Source organism: Lucilia cuprina, chromosome 6 (assembly GCF_022045245.1).
Source record: "Lucilia cuprina isolate Lc7/37 chromosome 6, ASM2204524v1, whole genome shotgun sequence".
In the NCBI taxonomy this organism is placed as follows: domain Eukaryota; kingdom Metazoa; phylum Arthropoda; class Insecta; order Diptera; family Calliphoridae; genus Lucilia; species Lucilia cuprina.
In genome coordinates this window covers 36384718-36405666 of record NC_060954.1, presented here as the reverse complement: position 1 = coordinate 36405666, position 20949 = coordinate 36384718, and the positions used below count along the sequence as shown (strand labels likewise).

The 20949-nt window shown below is 31.8% G+C and overlaps 3 protein-coding genes across 8 annotated transcripts in view; 2 read left to right on the top strand and 1 right to left on the bottom strand.

Annotated features, from left to right (window-relative positions):
- Window positions 1–12012, top strand: part of LOC111675361 (myosin heavy chain, non-muscle) — a 75637-nt gene extending 63625 nt beyond the window's left edge. The window contains exons 5-15 of one of the 5 annotated variants that reach the window (XM_046954947.1): window positions 262–285; window positions 1050–1073; window positions 3104–3250; window positions 3597–3689; window positions 3781–6520; window positions 6582–6886; window positions 7381–7911; window positions 7972–9267; window positions 9333–9496; window positions 9597–9670; window positions 11385–12012. In XM_046954947.1, the coding sequence (XP_046810903.1) occupies window positions 262–285; window positions 1050–1073; window positions 3104–3250; window positions 3597–3689; window positions 3781–6520; window positions 6582–6886; window positions 7381–7911; window positions 7972–9267; window positions 9333–9496; window positions 9597–9670; window positions 11385–11407 (5421 nt within the window). In that variant the 3' untranslated portion in view covers window positions 11408–12012. The remainder of the gene's footprint in view (window positions 1–261; window positions 286–1049; window positions 1074–3103; window positions 3251–3596; window positions 3690–3780; window positions 6521–6581; window positions 6887–7380; window positions 7912–7971; window positions 9268–9332; window positions 9497–9596; window positions 9671–11384) is intronic. The other 4 variants (XM_023436114.2, XM_046954948.1, XM_023436116.2 and 1 more) reach the window with 4 other exon arrangements.
- Window positions 12013–16979: 4967 nt separating this feature from the next.
- Window positions 16980–20202, top strand: LOC111675366 (dolichol kinase). The gene is made up of 5 exons (XM_023436120.2): window positions 16980–17796; window positions 18425–18920; window positions 18985–19164; window positions 19226–19718; window positions 19786–20202. Exons 1-5 carry the CDS (start codon window positions 17660–17662, stop codon window positions 20001–20003), a joined length of 1524 nt encoding a protein of 507 aa, XP_023291888.2. The 5' UTR covers window positions 16980–17659; the 3' UTR covers window positions 20004–20202.
- Window positions 20203–20948: 746 nt separating this feature from the next.
- LOC111675356 (cyclin-dependent kinase 4) overlaps window position 20949 on the bottom strand; it is a 24166-nt gene continuing 24165 nt past the window's right edge. For both annotated transcript variants that reach the window (XM_023436108.2, XM_023436109.2), the window contains one exon: window position 20949. This exon is cut by the window's right edge and continues 204 nt beyond it. The gene's annotated coding sequence lies outside the window, so the exon portion shown is untranslated.

Genomic DNA, 20949 nt, shown 5'->3' with positions numbered 1-20949 from the left:
AAAATTATAAATTGAAAATATTTGCTATAATTTATTTTCCTCTTTTTTATTAATTGTAAATACAATTGTACAAATATTCACTTTACACTTTAACAAATATTACAACATTTCCACAATCATCCATTTACCAACCAAAAACACCTTTACAACAAACAACTCCTGCAAAAAATGAAATTCTTTTCAAACAAAATCCACCATCAAAAAAAAATTTAAAAATCCAATATGTATGTTTTTTTTTTTTTAAATTAAACACCAATAAAGGGACCACATCCGGCTTTAATTATTGTAAGTATTTCCTGGTTTTGTACATATAAATTATTTGTTTTTAAGTTTTATTTTATTAATTTATAAACATTTTTGGTAATTTATTTTAATGCTTTTTATTTAAATTTAGATTTTTTTATTATTTTTTATATTTATGGTTAAAGGTTTTATTTTTAATTTAATTTTATGTTTAAAAAAAGCTTTTAATTAAAAATTTTCTTTAGTTTAGTTTTTTTTGTTAAATTGTGTTTATGTTAACAGCCCCGTTTTAAATGAATTAATTTGTTTTATTTTCTCAAATGCCGGTATTCTAATGCATTTTTCATATTCTATTTATCATCCATTAAACTAAAAAAAACCAAAAACCATAATGCCATCAATCTTGCTCACCATGTGCATCTTATTCAACACCAAACTCCTTCACTATTGCCAACATCATCAATATGTTTAACCATCAACTCTAACATCATCTACGTCTTTTTTTCTCGGTTTTTATTAAAATATTGTGCAACTCTTTTTTTAATTTGTTTTTTTTTTTTTCAAAAAAAATCAATACCGTTTGTTATTACCCCTCCCTTAATAATAAAAAACTATATTTTTTATATACCACTTTATTTTTTGTGTGTAACAAATTAAAATTATAAAAAAATCAATGTAATTGTAAACCTCTACCACCATTCAACCTTTTATTGTCGTCTTGTCTACGCTTTTTTTTGTTCACAAAAACATTACAAAACTTCTTGCGATGCTAAACATTTGTGTCATTAATTTTCCAAAATATCTAGAGTAGTACTGCAGGAACACTTGCGGTAAAGTATCAGTAATTTACATTCTATATTGTAATATTTTAAATTATTTATAATAATAAAAATCATTACTTATAAATTCATAATTATCAACAAAATTTATTATTGTTATTTTAACTTTATTTTTATTGAGTTTTTCTTAGTGTTTATAATTTTATATTTTTTTTTTTCATTTATATTGTTTTCCATATTTTATTAAAATTTTTAATTGCGGTTTTCATTTAATTTATGTAGATCAATTATTTGTAATATTGTATGTACATAAAATATGTTCAATTTTCAATATTAAAAATCCTCCTGTTGATCGGTTATTTGTAAAGTATAAAGTATAAATAGGTTTAAAATTATTCTACTTTTGGTCAACATAAGCGACATATTAAGTACTTTTTTATATTGACTACAAATATTTGCTATATTAGTTCATACACTATTCAATAATGTAGTCTATTGTCTGGTCTATAGCAAAATCTATTAAGAAGTCTATGGACTAGTTTATTGATTAATTCTGTTCTCTAGTCTATGAAATAGTTTGATGTCTAATCTAATCGTTAGACTGGCGAAAGACTAGTCTTAAGATCAGTTCGCCAAGTTTCCGACCAGCCAACAGGATAGAACACCTGTTTAAAGAATAGTTTACTTACTTGTCAATATACCATTTTAGTGTCTAGTCAAAAGACTAGTCCACTGTAAAGTCAAAAGACGAGTACACTGTGTAGTCAAAAGATTAGTCCACAGAATAGTCAGTACACTAGTCCACTAGTATACTAATTACTAGTCAACAGACTAGTCTACTGAATAGTCCTCGAAATAGTCAATACAATAATTGACTGACTAATCTATAGACTAGTTCACTAGCTAATCAATAGACTAGTCCACTGAACAATCAATAGACTAGTATACGTTCTAGTCAATAGACTAGTATACTAATTACTTCAAAGACTAGTCAACAGACTAGTCTACTGACTACTCTTCCAACTAGTTCACTAGCTAATCAATAGACTAGTCCACTGACCAATCAACAGACTAGTATACGATCTTGTCTATAGACTAGCCCACTGTCTAGTCAATAAACTAGTCTAAAGACTGGACAACAGACTAGCCTCTGAAAAGTCAATATAGTAATTCACTGCCTATTCAATTGACTAATCCACTGACTAGTCAATAGATTAGTTTACTAATAGACTAGTTCACTGACTAGTCATTAAACTAATCCACTTACTTGTCAATTGTTAGTTAACTGACTAATCAATTTGCTAGACAACAGAAAAGTCATTAGACTAATTCATAAACTAGCCAATAAACGAGTCAAGAAGCTGACTATATGGACTAGTCAATGGACTAGTCCAAAGACCGGTTCATCGACTATTCAATAGACTAATTTATAAACTTGTCTATAGTCTAACTCATATTCAATTACTTAATTAGTTAAAAGACTAGACAGAGTATACGAAATACTATCCATAGGCTAGTTCATAGACTAATCAGTAAACATGCTAATAGACTGAACCTCTGACTAGTCCACAGAGTTGTCAATAGATTAATTCATAGACTAATAAATAGTATGAGCAATAGATTATTTAATAGACTAGTTCACAGACTATTCAATTCATTTGTTAGTAGATCGTAAAGCTTATAGACCAATATATTGCTTGGTCTTATCATAGTCCAGAGTCTAATAAATAGATTAATTCAAAGACTATAACCATAGTCTAGATACAATTTCCTACACTTTACAATAGGAATCAGAAACATATCAGTTTTTCCTATTTCATAACTTATAGACATTTTATCTTAATATATAACTATTAATACTTATCAACTACATTTAATCCAAATATAAACAACGCTTAAGGGATTATCTTTTCTAAATTATTTACTTATATATATTTTAAATTGAACTCAAAATAATTATCCATTACAACATACCATTTATATACATATTAAAAATAATTATCACCCACATCATTATCATCATTGTCATTTAATAAAAATAAAACTATATGTATTATGCTTTAACTAAAAATTGATTTCAGAATTTGCAAGTAAATGTTAAGAAAAACTTAAAAATTCAATGCAATGTCCATGGTATGTCAGAAACAGAATGTTTAAAAAATCATTGTCATGATATAGAAAATGCAAAATTAACAGAAAATACCGGAAGCCGGTCAGTATTTCACAAGGTATTAATCAAAATTCCACAAAAAAATAAACAAAATAAACAAAATCATTATACTAAAAATTGTTGTGTATTTAAATTAATTTTGTTTTCTTTCAACATTCTGTATGTAATATATTGTAAAATAAAAGTAATTAACTAACCATAATATGTATTTATAAAAAAATAACAATAAAATAATTCTTAATTTGCTTTTTGTAGTTAATTTTATTTTGCATATTTAGTTTTTTGTCGTTTTAGCTTTTTTTCTAAAAAAAAACAGTTTTAAAACTAAAATTAATATAAGAAATTGCTTAAATTTCATTAATAAATAACTCATAATTTAAATTTTCTTTTAATCAATCATTTAGGGCGAATTGGAGCAACAACTTTTGCAAGCCAATCCAATTTTAGAAGCCTTCGGTAATGCCAAGACCGTGAAGAACGACAACTCATCACGTTTTGTAAGTTAAATATAAAACTCGAAACTAAAATCTCCATGAAACTTATTAATTTTACAACATCATACTATATATTATTTATCTTTATCTTTAGGGTAAATTTATACGCATTAATTTTGATGCTTCTGGTTATATTTCGGGTGCCAACATTGAAACATATTTACTCGAAAAATCTCGTGCCATTCGTCAAGCCAAAGACGAAAGAACATTCCATATATTCTATCAATTACTCGCTGGCGCTACGCCTGAACAACGTGAAAAATTCATCTTAGATGATATTAAAACATATCCATTCCTTTCTAACGGCAGTCTGCCCGTACCCGGTGTCGATGATTTTGCCGAATTTCAAGCGACCGTTAAATCGATGAACATTATGGGCATGACCGCCGATGACTTCAATTCGATTTTCCGCATTGTGAGTGCAGTGCTGCTGTTTGGCTGTATGAAATTCCGTCAGGAACGCAACAACGATCAGGCTACGTTGCCTGACAATACGGTGGCTCAGAAGATTGCTCATCTTTTGGGTTTGAGTGTTACCGATATGACCCGTGCTTTCTTAACGCCTCGCATTAAGGTGGGTCGTGATTTCGTTACGAAGGCCCAGACCAAGGAGCAGGTCGAATTCGCTGTGGAAGCAATTGCTAAGGCGTGCTACGAACGCATGTTCAAATGGTTAGTGAATCGTATTAATCGTTCTTTGGATCGTACTAAACGTCAGGGTGCCTCGTTTATTGGTATTCTCGATATGGCTGGTTTCGAAATTTTCGAGTTGAACTCATTCGAACAGCTGTGCATCAATTATACGAACGAAAAGTTGCAACAACTTTTCAATCACACCATGTTCATTTTGGAACAGGAGGAATATCAGAGAGAAGGTATTGAGTGGAAATTCATTGATTTCGGTTTGGATCTGCAGCCGACAATCGATTTGATTGATAAACCTGGTGGTATTATGGCTCTATTGGATGAGGAGTGTTGGTTCCCCAAGGCCACCGATAAGACTTTCGTCGAGAAATTGGTGTCAGCCCATTCAATGCATCCGAAATTCATGAAAACAGATTTCCGTGGTGTAGCCGACTTTGCTATTGTACACTACGCCGGCAAAGTGGATTATTCTGCTGCCAAGTGGTTGATGAAGAATATGGATCCGCTAAATGAAAACATTGTTTCTCTGCTACAGAACTCACAAGATCCATTTGTGGTCAACATTTGGAAAGATGCCGAAATTGTTGGCATGGCTCATCAAGCTCTTACCGATACCCAGTTCGGAGCTCGTACCCGCAAGGGTATGTTCCGTACGGTATCGCATTTGTACAAGGAGCAATTGGCTAAACTTATGGACACTTTGCGCAACACCAATCCAAACTTTGTGCGTTGTATCATACCGAATCATGAGAAACGTGCTGGCAAGATTGATGCCCCTCTGGTCCTCGACCAGTTGCGTTGTAATGGTGTGCTCGAAGGTATTCGTATTTGTCGCCAGGGCTTCCCCAACCGAATTCCATTCCAAGAGTTCCGTCAACGCTACGAATTGCTTACACCCAACGTCATACCGAAAGGCTTCATGGATGGCAAGAAGGCTTGCGAGAAAATGATTGCAGCTCTGGAACTCGACTCGAATCTGTTCCGTGTCGGTCAGTCGAAGATCTTCTTCCGCGCTGGTGTTTTAGCTCATCTCGAAGAAGAACGCGATTACAAGATCACCGATCTTATTGTAAACTTCCAAGCTTTCTGTCGTGGTTTCTTGGCCAGACGTAACTATCAAAAGCGTTTGCAACAATTGAATGCCATTCGTATTATTCAGCGTAATTGTGCTGCCTATTTGAAGTTACGGAATTGGCAGTGGTGGCGTTTGTACACAAAAGTTAAGCCTCTGCTCGAGGTGACGAAGCAAGAAGAAAAGCTCGTTCAAAAGGAAGATGAGCTTAAGCAAGTGCGCGAAAAACTTGACAGTCTCGCAAAGAGTACCCAAGAGTTTGAGCGCAAGTACCAACAGGCGTTGGAGGAGAAGACCTCATTGGCCGAACAGTTGCAAGCTGAAATAGAACTTTGTGCTGAAGCGGAAGAGTCGCGTTCCAGACTGATGGCTCGCAAACAGGAATTGGAAGATATGATGCAAGAATTAGAAACACGTATCGAAGAAGAGGAAGAGCGTGTATTGTCTTTGGGTGTAGAGAAGAAGAAACTTGAATTGAACATTCAAGACCTGGAGGAACAATTGGAAGAGGAGGAAGCGGCTCGGCAAAAACTACAATTGGAAAAGGTGCAACTTGATGGCAAAATTAAAAAATACGAAGAAGAACTGGCCCTCACCGAAGATCAAAATCAGAAACTGATTAAGGAGAAGAAATTGCTGGAGGAACGAGCCAATGACCTTTCACAAACCTTGGCTGAAGAAGAAGAAAAAGCCAAGCATTTGGCCAAACTAAAGGCCAAACACGAAGCCACCATAGCTGAATTAGAAGAAAGACTGCACAAAGACCAGCAGCAAAGACAAGAATCCGATCGTACCAAACGTAAAATCGAAACTGAAATGGCAGATCTTAAAGAGCAACTCAATGAGCGACGTACACAAGTCGAAGAACTGCAGGTACAATTAGCGAAACGCGAAGAAGAACTTACTCAAACCCTCATGCGTATTGATGAAGAATCAGCATCTAAAGCTGCGGCCCAAAAAGCTCAACGGGAAATTGAATCACAATTGGCCGAGTTGCAAGAAGATTTGGAGGCCGAAAAGGCTGCCAGAGCTAAGGCTGAAAAGATAAGACGTGATTTAGGAGAAGAATTGGAGGCACTTAAAAATGAGCTTTTAGATTCTTTAGACACAACCGCAGGTAATAACTAGTATTTATTTTTTTAACACTTTTTCTAAATAATTATATTTATTTTTTACAGCCCAACAAGAATTGCGTTCTAAACGTGAACAGGAATTAGCTTCCCTCAAAAAATCTCTAGAGGAAGAGACTGTCAATCACGAATCGAACATAGCTGAGATGAGACATAAACATGTCCAGGAATTAAATGGCATCAATGAGCAATTGGAGAGTCTTCGTAAAGCTAAAGCTGTACTGGAAAAGGCTAAGAGTACTTTGGAAGCCGAAAATGCCGATTTGGCTACCGAATTGCGTAGTGTTAATAGTTCCCGCCAAGAAAACGATCGCCGTCGTAAACAAGCCGAATCTCAAATTGCCGAATTACAGGTAAATTATATACATATGTCTAAATTCTCATTCAATAAAGTTGTCCGACACATAGGCTATTGCGGTTTATAAGCTGCGACCGCAAAATCTCCTTCAATGAATGAAAACAAACAATATATTTTATGAATGCACTAGAGTACAGACGCAAATATTATACAATCATAAATATATACGCTTCATTTGAAACGTAAAAGGTTTTTGTGGTTTCCAACTACTTTTAGAAGTAATACTCTCCATTCTCCCACCAACACAACCACCATCGCTATACGATGTAATGAGAACCATTAAGTCAATGAGTTAAATCTAATAAATATTAATTTTATTAGAAGATCCATTCGTCTTATTATGTCGATATGTGATTGATTTGTGATTGATTCTGTTCTGAGTAGTTGAGTGCAGAGTAGAGTAGTATGTTAGCTGTTTGTACTCGTAGCATTTGTGTTGAGATAGAAATTGAAATAGAAATTCATCATCAATCAAACTCATTGTTACAGGTGAAATTGGCTGAAGTAGAACGTGCCCGTTCGGAATTGCAAGAGAAATGCACAAAACTTCAACAGGAAGCTGAGTACGTAACGAATCAATTGGAAGAAGCTGAACTGAAAGCATCTGCCGCCGTCAAATCAGCCAGCAATATGGAATCCCAACTTGCCGAAACACAACAGTTACTCGAAGAAGAAACCCGCCAGAAATTATCGCTAAGTTCGAAGTTGCGTCAACTTGAGTCTGAGAAAGAAGCGCTGCAGGAACAGCTCGAAGAAGATGAAGAAACAAAAAAGAACTACGAACGCAAATTGGCCGAGCTGACGGCTACCATGCAAGACATCAAAAAGAAGGCCGAAGAAGATTCCGACATGGTTAAGGAATTGGAAGAGGGCAAGAAACGTCTGAACAAGAGCATTGAGGATTTGGAGAGACAAGTCAAGGAATTGCAGGCTCAAAATGATCGTTTGGACAAGAGTAAAAAGAAGATTCAATCCGAATTGGAAGATGCCACCATTGAATTGGAAGCACAACGCACAAAGGTAAGAATGCATTTGTTTTAATAAATTTCTCTAACTACATGGCAAATTTTCCAAATACAGGTGCTTGAATTGGAGAAGAAACAAAAGAACTTTGATAAAATATTGGCCGAAGAGAAATCAATTTCAGAACAATATGCTCAAGAACGTGATACGGCCGAGCGCGAAGCTCGCGAAAAGGAAACAAAGGTGCTTTCATTGAGCCGTGAATTGGATGAAGCCTACGACAAAATCGAAGATATGGAAGCCAAACGCAAGGCACTTCAAAATGAATTGGACGATCTGGCCAATACACAAGGTACCGCTGATAAGAATGTGCACGAATTGGAGAAGGCTAAACGAGCCTTGGAATCCCAATTGGCTGAACTTAAAGCACAAAATGAAGAACTGGAAGATGATCTTCAATTGACCGAAGATGCCAAATTGCGTTTAGAAGTTAATATGCAAGCCTTGCGTTCCCAATTCGAACGCGATCTGCAAGCCAAGGAAGAACAAGCCGAAGAGAAACGTCGTGGACTGGTTAAACAACTGCGCGACCTTGAGGCTGAATTGGATGAAGAACGCAAACAGCGTACAGCCGCCGTAGCTGCCAAAAAGAAACTTGAAGGTGATCTTAAAGAACTGGAAACCACAATGGAAATGCACAACAAGGTGAAAGAAGACGCCCTCAAGCATGCCAAGAAATTGCAAGTGCAGGTTAAGGATGCCCTACGCGAGGCCGAAGAAGCCAAGGCCGCCAAGGAGGAACTGCAAGCTCTCAGCAAAGAGGCTGAACGTAAAGTAAAAGCCCTCGAAGCTGAAGTTATGCAACTTACAGAAGATTTGGCCAGTTCGGAGAGAGCGCGTCGTGCCGCCGAAACAGAACGTGATGAGTTGGCCGAAGAAATGGCTGCCAACGCCAGTAAGGGAACACTTATGATTGACGAGAAGCGTCGTTTAGAAGCCCGCATTGCCTCATTGGAAGAAGAACTCGAAGAGGAACAATCCAACTCCGAAATACTACTCGATCGTAGTCGCAAGGCTCAATTGTTGAACGAACAATTGTCCACAGAATTGGCTACAGAAAAGTCCAATGCGCAAAAGAACGAGAACACAAGAGCTCTCTTGGAAAGACAAAACAAGGAACTGAAAGCAAAACTGGCCGAAATCGAAACAGCGCAAAGAACCAAAATCAAGGCCACTATTGCCACACTCGAAGCCAAGATTGCCAATCTGGAAGAACAGCTCGACAACGAGGGTAAAGAACGTCTATTGCAACAGAAAGCCAACCGCAAAATGGAGAAGAAAATCAAGGAATTGGGCTTGAACATTGAAGATGAACGCCGACATGCCGATCAATACAAAGAGCAAATAGATAAAGTAAGTAACAAAGTAATCCAAATACTTAATGGATTTGAATATCAAGTTATTTCTTTACTTAACAGCTTAATAGTCGCATGAAATTACTTAAACGTAACCTGGACGAAACAGAAGAAGAGCTACAAAAGGAAAAGACCCAAAAACGTAAATATCAACGTGAATGTGAGGATATGATCGAAAGCCAAGAAGCTATGAATCGTGAAATTAATTCCCTCAAAACAAAATTAAGGTAAGTTTTTAATAATTTAAAGGTTTTCTGTTTTTTTCTCTATAAAAATATGCAATTATTTTTTTTTTTTAAATAAATTCGTAATAATAATGAATAATAGGTCAATACAAGTCGCCGAAACTGAAAAGGCTAAGGCTTATTCACCCAAAAAGGATCCAACTCTTATAATGAATTGTGAGGGTATACAATAAACAGTGTGTGTGTGTGTCTAGTAGTAGAAACAAAATGTCTTTTATAAATGTTTAACTTAACAATCAAAATCAAAAAGAAAACAACACACACAATACATATTTGTTAAGTTTCGTGTCAACATAATACATAAACTTATTTGTCTTATATAATTATCGTCCGTTTTTTAGTTTTTTTATACTGTGTAAGTTTTAACTTTTTATTTAAATAGGATTTTTTTTTCGTTTTTACAAACCCACACCTAGTCCTTCGAACTATCTTGTTTTATATTTACTATCCTTCAGATTCTCTCCTATTAAGACATTAGTTTGAATTTTCATTTATTTTTGCACGTTTTCCCTAGTGTTTTTTATATTTATTTACAAGTTTGTTTGCACGTCCACTTTTCCCAGTTATCAAATAATTTACCCCTTTTTTGTTACCCTGCATATTTTATTTTATATTTAAAACTTTTGAAGGGAGATGCTATAAAAAATATCTTCTTAAAGTTTATGTGAACATTTGTATTGGTTCAACAACTAATTTTAGAGCGTGTGTACTCGTTATATTTTGGCGTTGAAGCCAATGGTTATTATTCGAAATTATCACTTTGGAAGTGTTTTTTTTTGGATGGCATTATTGAGATGATAATTGTTGTTGTTACAACTAAAACTATACAAAAATCTAATTGGAGGGTTCAACGTCAATGTCCAGGCCTAAAAATTGGGCAACTTCAACTAGATGCGTCTATAAATTCATTGGACAGAGTGAAGTAGGGGGAGTATCCAACTGTGTGATGTTAAAATTGGGATGACTCCTTCTATGACATCCTTTGAGGAACTGTTTGGTCAACATGACATTATATTCCTTGATTGGGAAGACCTTCCTTTCCTCGTGCAGGGGATGTTCCGAGGTAATTTGTAGGCAGTCCGTTACAGTCCTTAGGGCGGCTTTTTGGCAGCTTTGAATGTTTCTCCATGGGTATCACTGATCGAAGGTGACAACACTGGAGCAGCATAATTAACCACTGACCGACCAATCATTTAATATGTAGCCAACATGGTTTCTTTATCCATACCCCAAGTGCTGCCGGCTAACGCTTTAAGGACCTTGTTTCTACTTCGCAACTTGTGCGCGATTGCAGTAGTGTGAGCTGAGGAAGTACAGGGGCTATCAAATGTGACCCACAATATTTTTGTTCTTTATTTAATAGCTTTAGCGAACAAATGCGTCCTGTTTTGAATAGTTCGGAATGTTATTATTTTAGTCTTTTTTTTAAGATTGGAACCAGTTTTGATGGGATATACGAATTTTCGATATTTCCGATATATCATTTAGCTTATTCCTTAAATGAATACATTGTATTAAGTTGAAGTTGTTTGCGTTCTTTTGAACTAGTAAAGTACCATTGAGGCAAGGACCAAGTTTTCTTAAGAACTCATAGTTATTCAGAGTGAACTCCTAAGTTAGTGGAACCCCCGTATAACTTTCACAGATTCTAGATTTAACGACGACCAGAACTTACTTACTTACTTACTTACTTAATTTCTTACTTACTTACTTACCGACTTCGTCAAATTCGTAATAAAACACTAGTCCTTGTGTACTGTTACGTAAACTTACCACCAAATCGTTTGACTAACAATTGCATGTTTTAAAAATCCAAATTAAATGTATTCAACTAGAACTGATTTATTTATTTTCAATTTATTTATTTCAGACGCACCGGCGGCATGGGTCTAAGTTCGAGCCGTCTTACCGGAACACCCTCCTCAAAGCGAGGCGATGACAGTTCTTCAGTACAGGATGAATCATTAGATGGCGAAGATTCTGGAAATTAAATTCTAAAATTTAAAAATTATTATTATTATTTTTTCAAATTAAGTGAAAAAAGAAAGCAAAAAAGTTTTTTACATTAATTTCTGTTAATTTTTTTATAAAATTTACTTATTTTCTACAACAACAAAAACACAGCTAAAAAAGTAAACACAACAATTAAATTAAAACATGATCTTTGTAAAAAACAAACAAAAAAAAAAGAAAATAATGAAGAAACGTAAAAATACGAAAAGAAAAAAAAAAACAAACAAATAATAATAAATTAAATGATCTATTGTTTCTTACTACTACAACTAGATATTCTTCCTTTTGATTCCAATTTATCCCCACCATGCACTCCCCAAACAAATAAAAAACCTTATTATTATCCCCTACTACCCTTTAAATACCTACAAAAATATTAATTATTATTATTATTATTATTAACTACTTAAAATTAATAATATTAAAATTATATAAAAAAATAAAATTTTTATAAAAAATATATAAAAAAGCAAATAAAAAAAGTATTGGAAAAAATGCATTTATACATAAATTAAAAGAAAAAGGAAAGAACATTTTTTTTTAATTATGTTTTTCATGTGAAACGCGTTCTTTGTCTAAATTCTTCTTTCTTTATAACTTAATAAAACATTCGTTTATCAGACGAATGAATGTTCTTAATTGTGAGCATGTTGTAAATAAGTGAATCTTTTAATTGGAAAAATATACATTGGCTTTTATTTTTTCTTAATTTAATAATCAGATTTAAAAAATTCAAAACTCCACCTCAAATGATTAATATATAATTTGAAAAAAAAATAAAAACATTTGTTTTTTGTATTGTCTTAAATAATGCAAATTATTTAAATAACAATTTCAAATCATGCTCTTTCTTTTTTTTTTCTTCACCATTTTTCTTTCTACTTATACTCTCCTAGTTTATCCTTCTCCCCCTGTTCTTTAATTATATACATACATATAAATATATTTTTTAATTATTATTTAATTATATATACAATTTTTTAATGCAAAAAAAACACAATTTTTTATTTTATTTTTATTTTTTTAATAACAATTTCAGTTTATGTTTATTTTAAAATAAAACTAATTATTCTTATAATTTTTTATTGCTTCTTGTTTTAATTTCTCTTATTCTTAACTTCAACAAGTGCTTGTTTATGTTTTAATAAAAAAAACAAAAGAAACAAATAAAATTAATGAAATAATAAGCTAAACAAAAAATTATAACAATAAACTCGCAATAATATTTTATTTCTTTTTTATACATATGAAAAAAAAGAAACAAATACACACACACGCATACAAACAAATCTATTTCAATTATATTTACCGTAGGTAAACTTAACTTACTATATACGATGACAATTCAAGAATAACAAATAACAATTTTTAAAACTAATGATAACAATAATAGTAATAATAATGATGATGATAAAATTACCAATAATAATTGAAGGGATTTGCAGTTTCATTCACTTTTATCATGTCATTTTGGTACTTTTTTGTTCAGTGTAAGTTATGGAATGGTTCAACTAATTCCAATTAATGCAAGTTATTCGAACTAGAACTTTCACCAGTTGTATTCAAAAATCTGTTACAAATTTTTAACTTATATACTATTATAACTCAATTGAGCAGCTTACTTAGGGCGAGTTTTTCTGATAAAGATAATCTTCATTCTTTGGTTAAACCTGGTTTAATATATGTTTCGTGTTTTTCAGTTATCAGTAAAGTTACTTATTATCTTAGTTTAACTAAGTATAATAGGCCAATTAAACTCAAGTTATAAATGAGAAAACTCAATTAACAATGTTTTCGGAAGAACAAAAACTTAATATTTTAAGTAAATTGCAATTTTCTGACTTGTTTTACTAATTATTGTTTTAAATGTTTATTTAATATTTTTCCAAAATTTTTCATTTTACAAAAGTTTTGTTTGTAAAAAACAACTGTTCATTGTTTATGTTTTTGAGTGAAAACTTGGCAATACTAACAAAGTGAACTGAGCTTAAATCTAAAACTGAAAAACACAATCATCGGTTAAAGTCCGCCTAAATTTGTTCCGAGTTTAATCTAACAGCAAGTTAAGCCTAGTTTAACTGATGAGTAAGAAACCGATTCAAAAATCAGTTACAAACTTTTTACTTGCAAGCTATTTTCATTTTAGGGCGGGTTTTTCAGATAAAGATAATCTACATTCTTGTTTTTTAGTAAACAGTAAAGTTCGTTATTATCTTAGTTTAACAGTGTTATAATTGAGAAAACACAATTAGCAAAAACAGTAAAACAATGATTTCGGAAGAACAAAAACTTAATATTTTAAAAAAAATTGCACTTTTCTGATTTGTTTTGTCTTATTTATTATTGTTTTAAATGTTTAAAATTTTTCCAAAAAATTTCATTTTACAAAAGTATTGTTTGCAAAAAACAGCTGTTCATTGTTTATGTTTTTGAGTGAAAACTTGGCAATACTAACAAAGTTAACTGAGCTTAAAGTCCGCCTAAATTTGTTCCGAGTTTAATCTAACAGCAAGTTAAGCCTAGTTTAACTGATGAGTAAGAAACCCGTCCTTAGAACCTTTAATTGTGGTTCCGTTGTAATACTCTAGTTGTCAGAGGAGTTCTTTATAGTATTTCTAACTATTTTCAAGCTATAACCTTCCGCTTAGATTTACGAAGTATTTTTAACATTTATCCCATACCTATGAGAGGAGAATCATAACAATCGCCCCTATTCTGCATTTCGATTACATTTACGCATTCAGTTACGCAGTGATCAAAAAAAGGTATTCCAACAGAAAAACTAAATCGTAAGAAAAAGACGAAGCAATTCCATTTCGTTTCAATGCTTTATGATTGTGTGTATTCTGCATTTCGATCGCTATTACGTTTTTAAACTAGGAAACTTTTTTGGGAAACTTTTGATTTTTGTGTGTGAGAGGAAGAAAATGAAATATCAACCATCTCTTTCTCTCACATACAAAATCAAAAGTTTCTCAACAAAAGTTTCACAGTGTGCACCAGGTATAAATTGTTGTTTATGTGGCAGAGAGTCGAATCGATATGCAGAATACCAAAGTTGCCAAACGGAGAAAATTTCGATTCTAATTCAAATACAGAATAGGGACCACATTATCCTCTTCCTTCTCGTAATGAAAACTTCTAAAGTAATCATAGTATAGGTATAATATCCTGGCATTATTGACAATAGCACAGCCTTCCGTTATCAGCAATCTCAGCTGCACCCTATAAAGACTAGAAGCCAAAGTGACACCGAAATAATGCAGTTTTTTTCGCTGAACCACCTGATTATATCCATTACATATATGTAGTTCAGTTTAAACAGGTGCCTTACAATTTGTAAGAAAAATAGCATCGATTTGATTTCATGCTTCCAGTATTCCTTGGAGATTTCATCAGCAATACAGTTACTCTGACATTTACTTTGTCAAGAGATCTATATTAGCTTTATAGTGGAAAAAATCGCCAACTCTTTTAGAGATACCCGACATTCATCGGTTAACCTAGCTGTCGTGTAAACACTGCTTTTATTTTACCGCCAAAAATTTAACAATTATATAATTTTTAATTGTAAAATTATGACAAATTTGGACATACAAGTCTGCCGTAAATTAAATGGGAAAGGTAGTAAAAAATCAGGGGCGTTACATTGTTGTGTTGTTGTAACAGTTCGACCGTGGCCGATAGTTCTTTCCTGGGGAAAAACTTCCGGTTGATACAGCTGTCGCTGGGTTGACAATCTTTGGCCGAGTATGACTCGGGTCGTTCCGGATCGAAGATCCAATTGTCGTGGGAACGCGTTACTTTGTAATTCGATTTGAATGAAAAAGCTTTCGAAGCACAATGTATTCAACATACAAATACGAAAATATTTGCTATGGATTACAGAATAAACCACGCAGTTTTTCTCATGTTATGGCTTAAAAGCAATAAGCTTTGGGTTAAGATATCTGAAAAAATGAAGGTTTAAAAAAAGAGATTTTAAAGTATTCAAATATGGCCCAAAAACTAAAGTTTTAGAACACGATATCCGTAAAATTTGATGTAATATAGAAATTCTAAAACCAGAATGCCAAAATTTTTAGCCATTTGATTTAGTTAATTCTAAATAGAATACATAACATGAATCCAAATTTCCTTCGTTTGACAACTTTGATAATCAGCAATATTTTATATAGTTTTGACAAATTTGTAAGAATTTTAAATATTTTGGCTATTCTAAAAATAAATTTTGGAAATTTATGAAGAGAATTACTTCAAAAAATTGATAAAACTCTAGTTTTTAGAAATGTTTCTGATGCATCGGCTTCACAACAATATAAAAAAATATATACATACCTACATATATTTTTAAAAACTTTTACGAAACCATTTTCTTTAGCATAATATTAAACATGAAACTGTTAATCCCGTTTGTAATTAATAGGAAAACAAATACATTTTATATACTGACAATTAAGAAAAAAAACTATTACACAATCAATGGGTTTTCTTTGCAATCGAATTTATTCATTCTTAATATTGTTAAATAAAAATAAAAAAATACATAAATTCATCTCTCATTAAGCATTATTTTTTAATTGGTATAATAACATGCATACATAACTAAAATAAAAATATACATACAATTTAAAAATGTCACTTTAATACAAGAATAACCTTATTAAAAAACAATTTGTTATATTCAATAAAATGAAAAAAGTATCCATATTAATATGAAAAATTATTTTTCAAACTTTCCTTCCAACAACTTTTGAGTTTTTGTATATTGGTAATTTTAAGGAAATTTTGGCTGAGGGAAAGCTATATTTTGCTATATATTGCATCTTGTAATTGCTATATTATTTATTAAAGGAAATTTATTGCTATTTTATGATACATTCCATTCCCCGCATTTCAATTTAATATACAACTCGAACCCTGTATGTTTTATAGAACAACTCTGTTTTTGTTGAGTTTAAATGTGTTACTGTGAATTCTAATACAGTGATGCAAACTTGTTGTTTTATTAATCAGAAAAAGAGATCAATATATAAACATTTTTGCAATTGGATGGTAAATATCAGTTGTAATCCTGAGTTGGGGAACAACTTTCGCGTCGCCGCCATTATTTTAAAAGGACGGTCAGGCTTGTGTTTGTTGACAACTTTTCGACCGAAATGCGTCTCACTCGCATCAATCGAGTGTATTACTCCGTATAACAGTTTCCAAGTTATGCGTTGTTTGCATTAATTGCGTGCTTTCGTTTTTCTTTCCTAATTGAAGTTATGTCAAATTAAACTGGAGGAGGATTAAAGGCTCTCTCCGAACAAACCTAGCAATTTCAGTTTTAGAGTAAAAAAAAATGTACACTATTTTGAATTCTCATAATGCCGACTCTGAAGCATTTGATTTCAAAATATAAACTCGAATACTTGGGCTACGTCCATATAAAATTTGATTCCCAATTTGGTTCTATCAAAATCTCCATAGAAAAGTACCACAGTTTACGTTGTCATACTATTTTTAGGTTCATTGGGTATTTAAATTAATATAAAGTTAACTAAATTATTTCACATTATTAAAAACGTTTAAATCTAACGGAAATTTTCTAGTACAAGCAAAATGTAAACATAAACAAACTTTGGCAGATAACGACAAACCAGAAAAAATAATCAGCTGATTCATTGACAACAACTTGTGTAAATTCGCCTCGATGGGGACAAAACAGCTCCGAGTCGAAAACAAAATTTTTAAAAAAAAATGGATTTAAAAGAAAATCAACAACAATCGTCATAAAACAACATGAACAATAAGTGCAACCGAAACAAGTCGGAAGAAGTAGGCATTCAAACAACAAAACAAAAATAATAACAACAAACCTGTATGATTGCAACACAGCTGCTGCAACTTAAATGAAAATCAAGGAAAACTTAAGAAATCCCAACCACCAATAGCAGTAGTTTAAACAAATTGTTAAATGACAGAAACCTAAACTAAACAAATTTCCACAAGCAAATGTAAAAGTCTGGTACTGCAGTTGTTGTTACGACTGAAACCTTTGAGTGAATCAATAATTATTTATAATACAAAAATATCTTTTGCATAAAGTAAATAAAAATTTAATTAAATAAAATATAAACATAATAAAACATGAGAAGTCGTCGCAGTGAGGGAAGTAGTAACTACAGTACCGATACGAGCAGCAGTGATGAAGATGCTCAACTTAAAAGATTGCATGCACGTATGTGTGGTATTGGTCATCAGAAATACAATGACATCGTTTCCAGGTGAGATTTATAATTTGTGTTATCAGGGTGTGTGTAGTTGTTGTTATGTTATTGGACTTTGCCAAAGTGTGGAGTCATAATAGCCTTAAGAAATCTATTTAAAGCATTAAACACGTAATTGTGTGTATAAAGTCAAATGTTATAGAGCTGATAAGACCATGATGTTTAGAAACAAGTACCACAGCGTAAACTTTAAAAGAAAAAAAATATTTGTTTAAATAAAAACCAAATTACATATACATTTCAAATGTTGCATGTATCAAATTTGGAAGCGATAATTTTAAATTGCGAGGAACTGTAGGTATTCTACATTATGTATAACAAAATTTTTATGTTTGTATCGCTGATTCTATGATCTATCTATCTATCTATCTATCTATCTATCTATCTATTTATCTATCTATCTATCTACCTATCTATCTATCTATCTATCTATCTATCTATCTATCTATCTATCTATCTATCTATCTATCTATCTATCTATCTATCTATCTATCTATCTATCTATCTATCTATCTATCTGTCTATCTACCTATTTATCTATCTATGTATCTATCTATCTAACTATCTATCTATCTACCTATCTATCTGTATCTATTTATCATCTATGTATTCTTTCTTTTTGCAGACCCCGAGCATCACCCGGATACTGGCTATGTTGCCTTTTACCCCTAGCCTTAGTCGTTAGTTACTGCACTACAATTAGAAATCAAACACAATGTCCTGATATGCCCATAAAGTACAAAATTATAACAATTATATCGGTGGCGTTGTGTATACAAACTCTAAGTTTTTTTGTTTATCTCAATCTACAAGCCAAACTTTACAAATGGTTGATTGTTTTTATACCCTTTATGTGTGGCACTGCTTTATTTAAAGTATTTTTAAATGAATCATGGGTATGGTCACTTTTATGGACTTTAGCTGCTACCATATTCTATCAAAGATGTTATATCCTAGTGATGCGTTATATGCCAATGAGTTTTACTTATGGTGAAGCTTCTATACTGGTGCAAGGTGTTTTACTCTTTGTAGTCAACTGTGCGCTGTTATTGAATGGCATGGTGTGTGAGAAGGCTTCTGATATTTTTGGTGATTTGGCTAATTTAAATGTTATCATGATGGTGAGTAGTTGGGTTGTTTTATGACCAAATTATGTTGGTAATTTGTATTTTTGTATATTTTCAGTTTGCTTTACTTTGGCTTTTGCTTGTTAGTATTTTATTGGCAGTTTTTAAAACTTTACGTAAACCGTTGCTGTTTTATCCACTAGTGGGTATTTTTGTACTAGGAGCTACCTTGTCCCCAGTGACTAAGCCTTTACCTATAGTTTTTGTGTTAAAATTTATATTTAGAGATTCTAAAAGGGTAAGATTCTTTTTATTTACAAGAAACATTAATTTTTTTTAACTAATTATCATTTTAACAGCTTTACATAATTATCTTCTATTTGAGTCTGGTAGCTGCAACAGTATTTGTTATTAGCTGGCAATTGCGCCGTAGCACCAAACAGGCTTCGACTCGTGTTCGAAAAGTGTTTCATTTACTAGTGGTACTGGTCTATATACCAGGTCTTCTCTATGAATGTGCATTTCTTTATATTGCCTCAGGTGTAGCTTTAGCTCTTATGGCCATATTTGATTTATTAAGGATATTAAAGATGCCTCCATTTGCCAATATTTTAGAAACTGCTTTTCATTCATTTGCCGATGAAAAGGATGCTGGTGTAATAGCATTTACTCCATTTTGTTTATTGATCGGTTGTTCCATACCCATGTGGTTACAACCCTGTCCTTGTTTTCAAAATGATAACGGATTGAATCCAAAATTGTTACCTTTATTAGCTGGTATTTTAACAATTGGCTTTGGTGATACAGCGGCCAGTGTGATAGGCTCCAAATATGGTAATACTAAATGGAAAAGTAAGTAGAAGTTTATATAAAAAACTAAAGATTAAAAAATAATTTGTATCCCATTATATATTTTCAGATAGTTCTCGTACATTTGAGGGTTCTATTGCCTATATTGTAGCCGTATTAGTACCAATAGTCATTTTATGTCTATTCGATTTGTTGACCCTAACATCAGTACAATGTTTAAATTTAATATTAGCCACCATTATAACATGTCTCATAGAGGCCCATACAGATCAAGTAGATAATTTAGTTTTACCTTTAGTATTTTATATTATTGTTAGTTTAGTTTAAGTTTTAGTCAAAATTAGAGAATTATTCTATATATTTTCATTCCTATTTGCCGTATAATACTAGAGACTTTGTTACTGTTATGAGATTCTTTTCTTTAACGACTTGCATTATATTTTTATATATTTTGTTAATTTTTGTTTATTTAATAAAAATAAATATATCTTTATATTCTTAGAAAAATAATTTGTTTTTTTTTTGTTTTGATCCAAATACAGGCTTGAAATCGAGAATTATAAAAATTTATTATTAATTTGAAATTATTTGAATATAACTTCGAATTTTCGAACATGGTATATTTAATAGTCTTATAAAGAATTAACAAAGTTATTAGCAGCAAAGCCTCCTCGTAAAAAAAAATCTCCATAAAATCTGCCTTGTTTAAATTGTTGATTAAGTAAATGTTTTTCTTTAAATTTATTGTTTAAATTTTGTTTTTTTTTTTTTTTTTTTTTTTTTTTCGTAAGATACATACATATACATATGAACTTAATTAGACTTAATAGTAAAAACTAAAGTATATTTTTTACAAAAACTATTTTAATAAACATGTATGTAAATCTTAAATAATAAACTAGGATATTTTTATGTGTATATTGTTATACAAAAATATAGATTTTAAATAACAAAACTAAGAAAAACGAAAATCATGAGATAAATGAACACTTCGAATGAAAACAAATTACATAAATAATATTAATGGAAACAGAAAGGATTTAATTTAAATGTACGTGTAAACTAATACAAAATGAACACAATACAAAATCAAATATGTTTTAGAAATTCACAACACATAACTCTTTACAAAGGGGTTTTTTAATTTGTGGGCTTTATATAAATTAATTTTAAATCATTAGTTGTAAATATATTTTTTTTTTATTATTTTTTTTTAGATTTTTTTAGAAGATTAATTTTGTTGATTTAGGAAGTTTGCACTTCTTGAAAAATT

What these genes read in the sequence shown, in the direction of transcription:
- LOC111675366 (XM_023436120.2), top strand. Translation starts at nt 17,660, where the DNA reads ATGAGAAGTCGTCGCAGTGAGGGAAGTAGTAACTACAGTACCGATACG. An exon ending in ATTTAAATGTTATCATGATG is followed by an intron (nt 18,921 to 18,984) that starts GTGAGTAGTTGG and finishes GTATATTTTCAG; the next exon opens with TTTGCTTTACTTTGGCTTTT. An exon ending in TGGTAATACTAAATGGAAAA is followed by an intron (nt 19,719 to 19,785) that starts GTAAGTAGAAGT and finishes ATATATTTTCAG; the next exon opens with ATAGTTCTCGTACATTTGAG.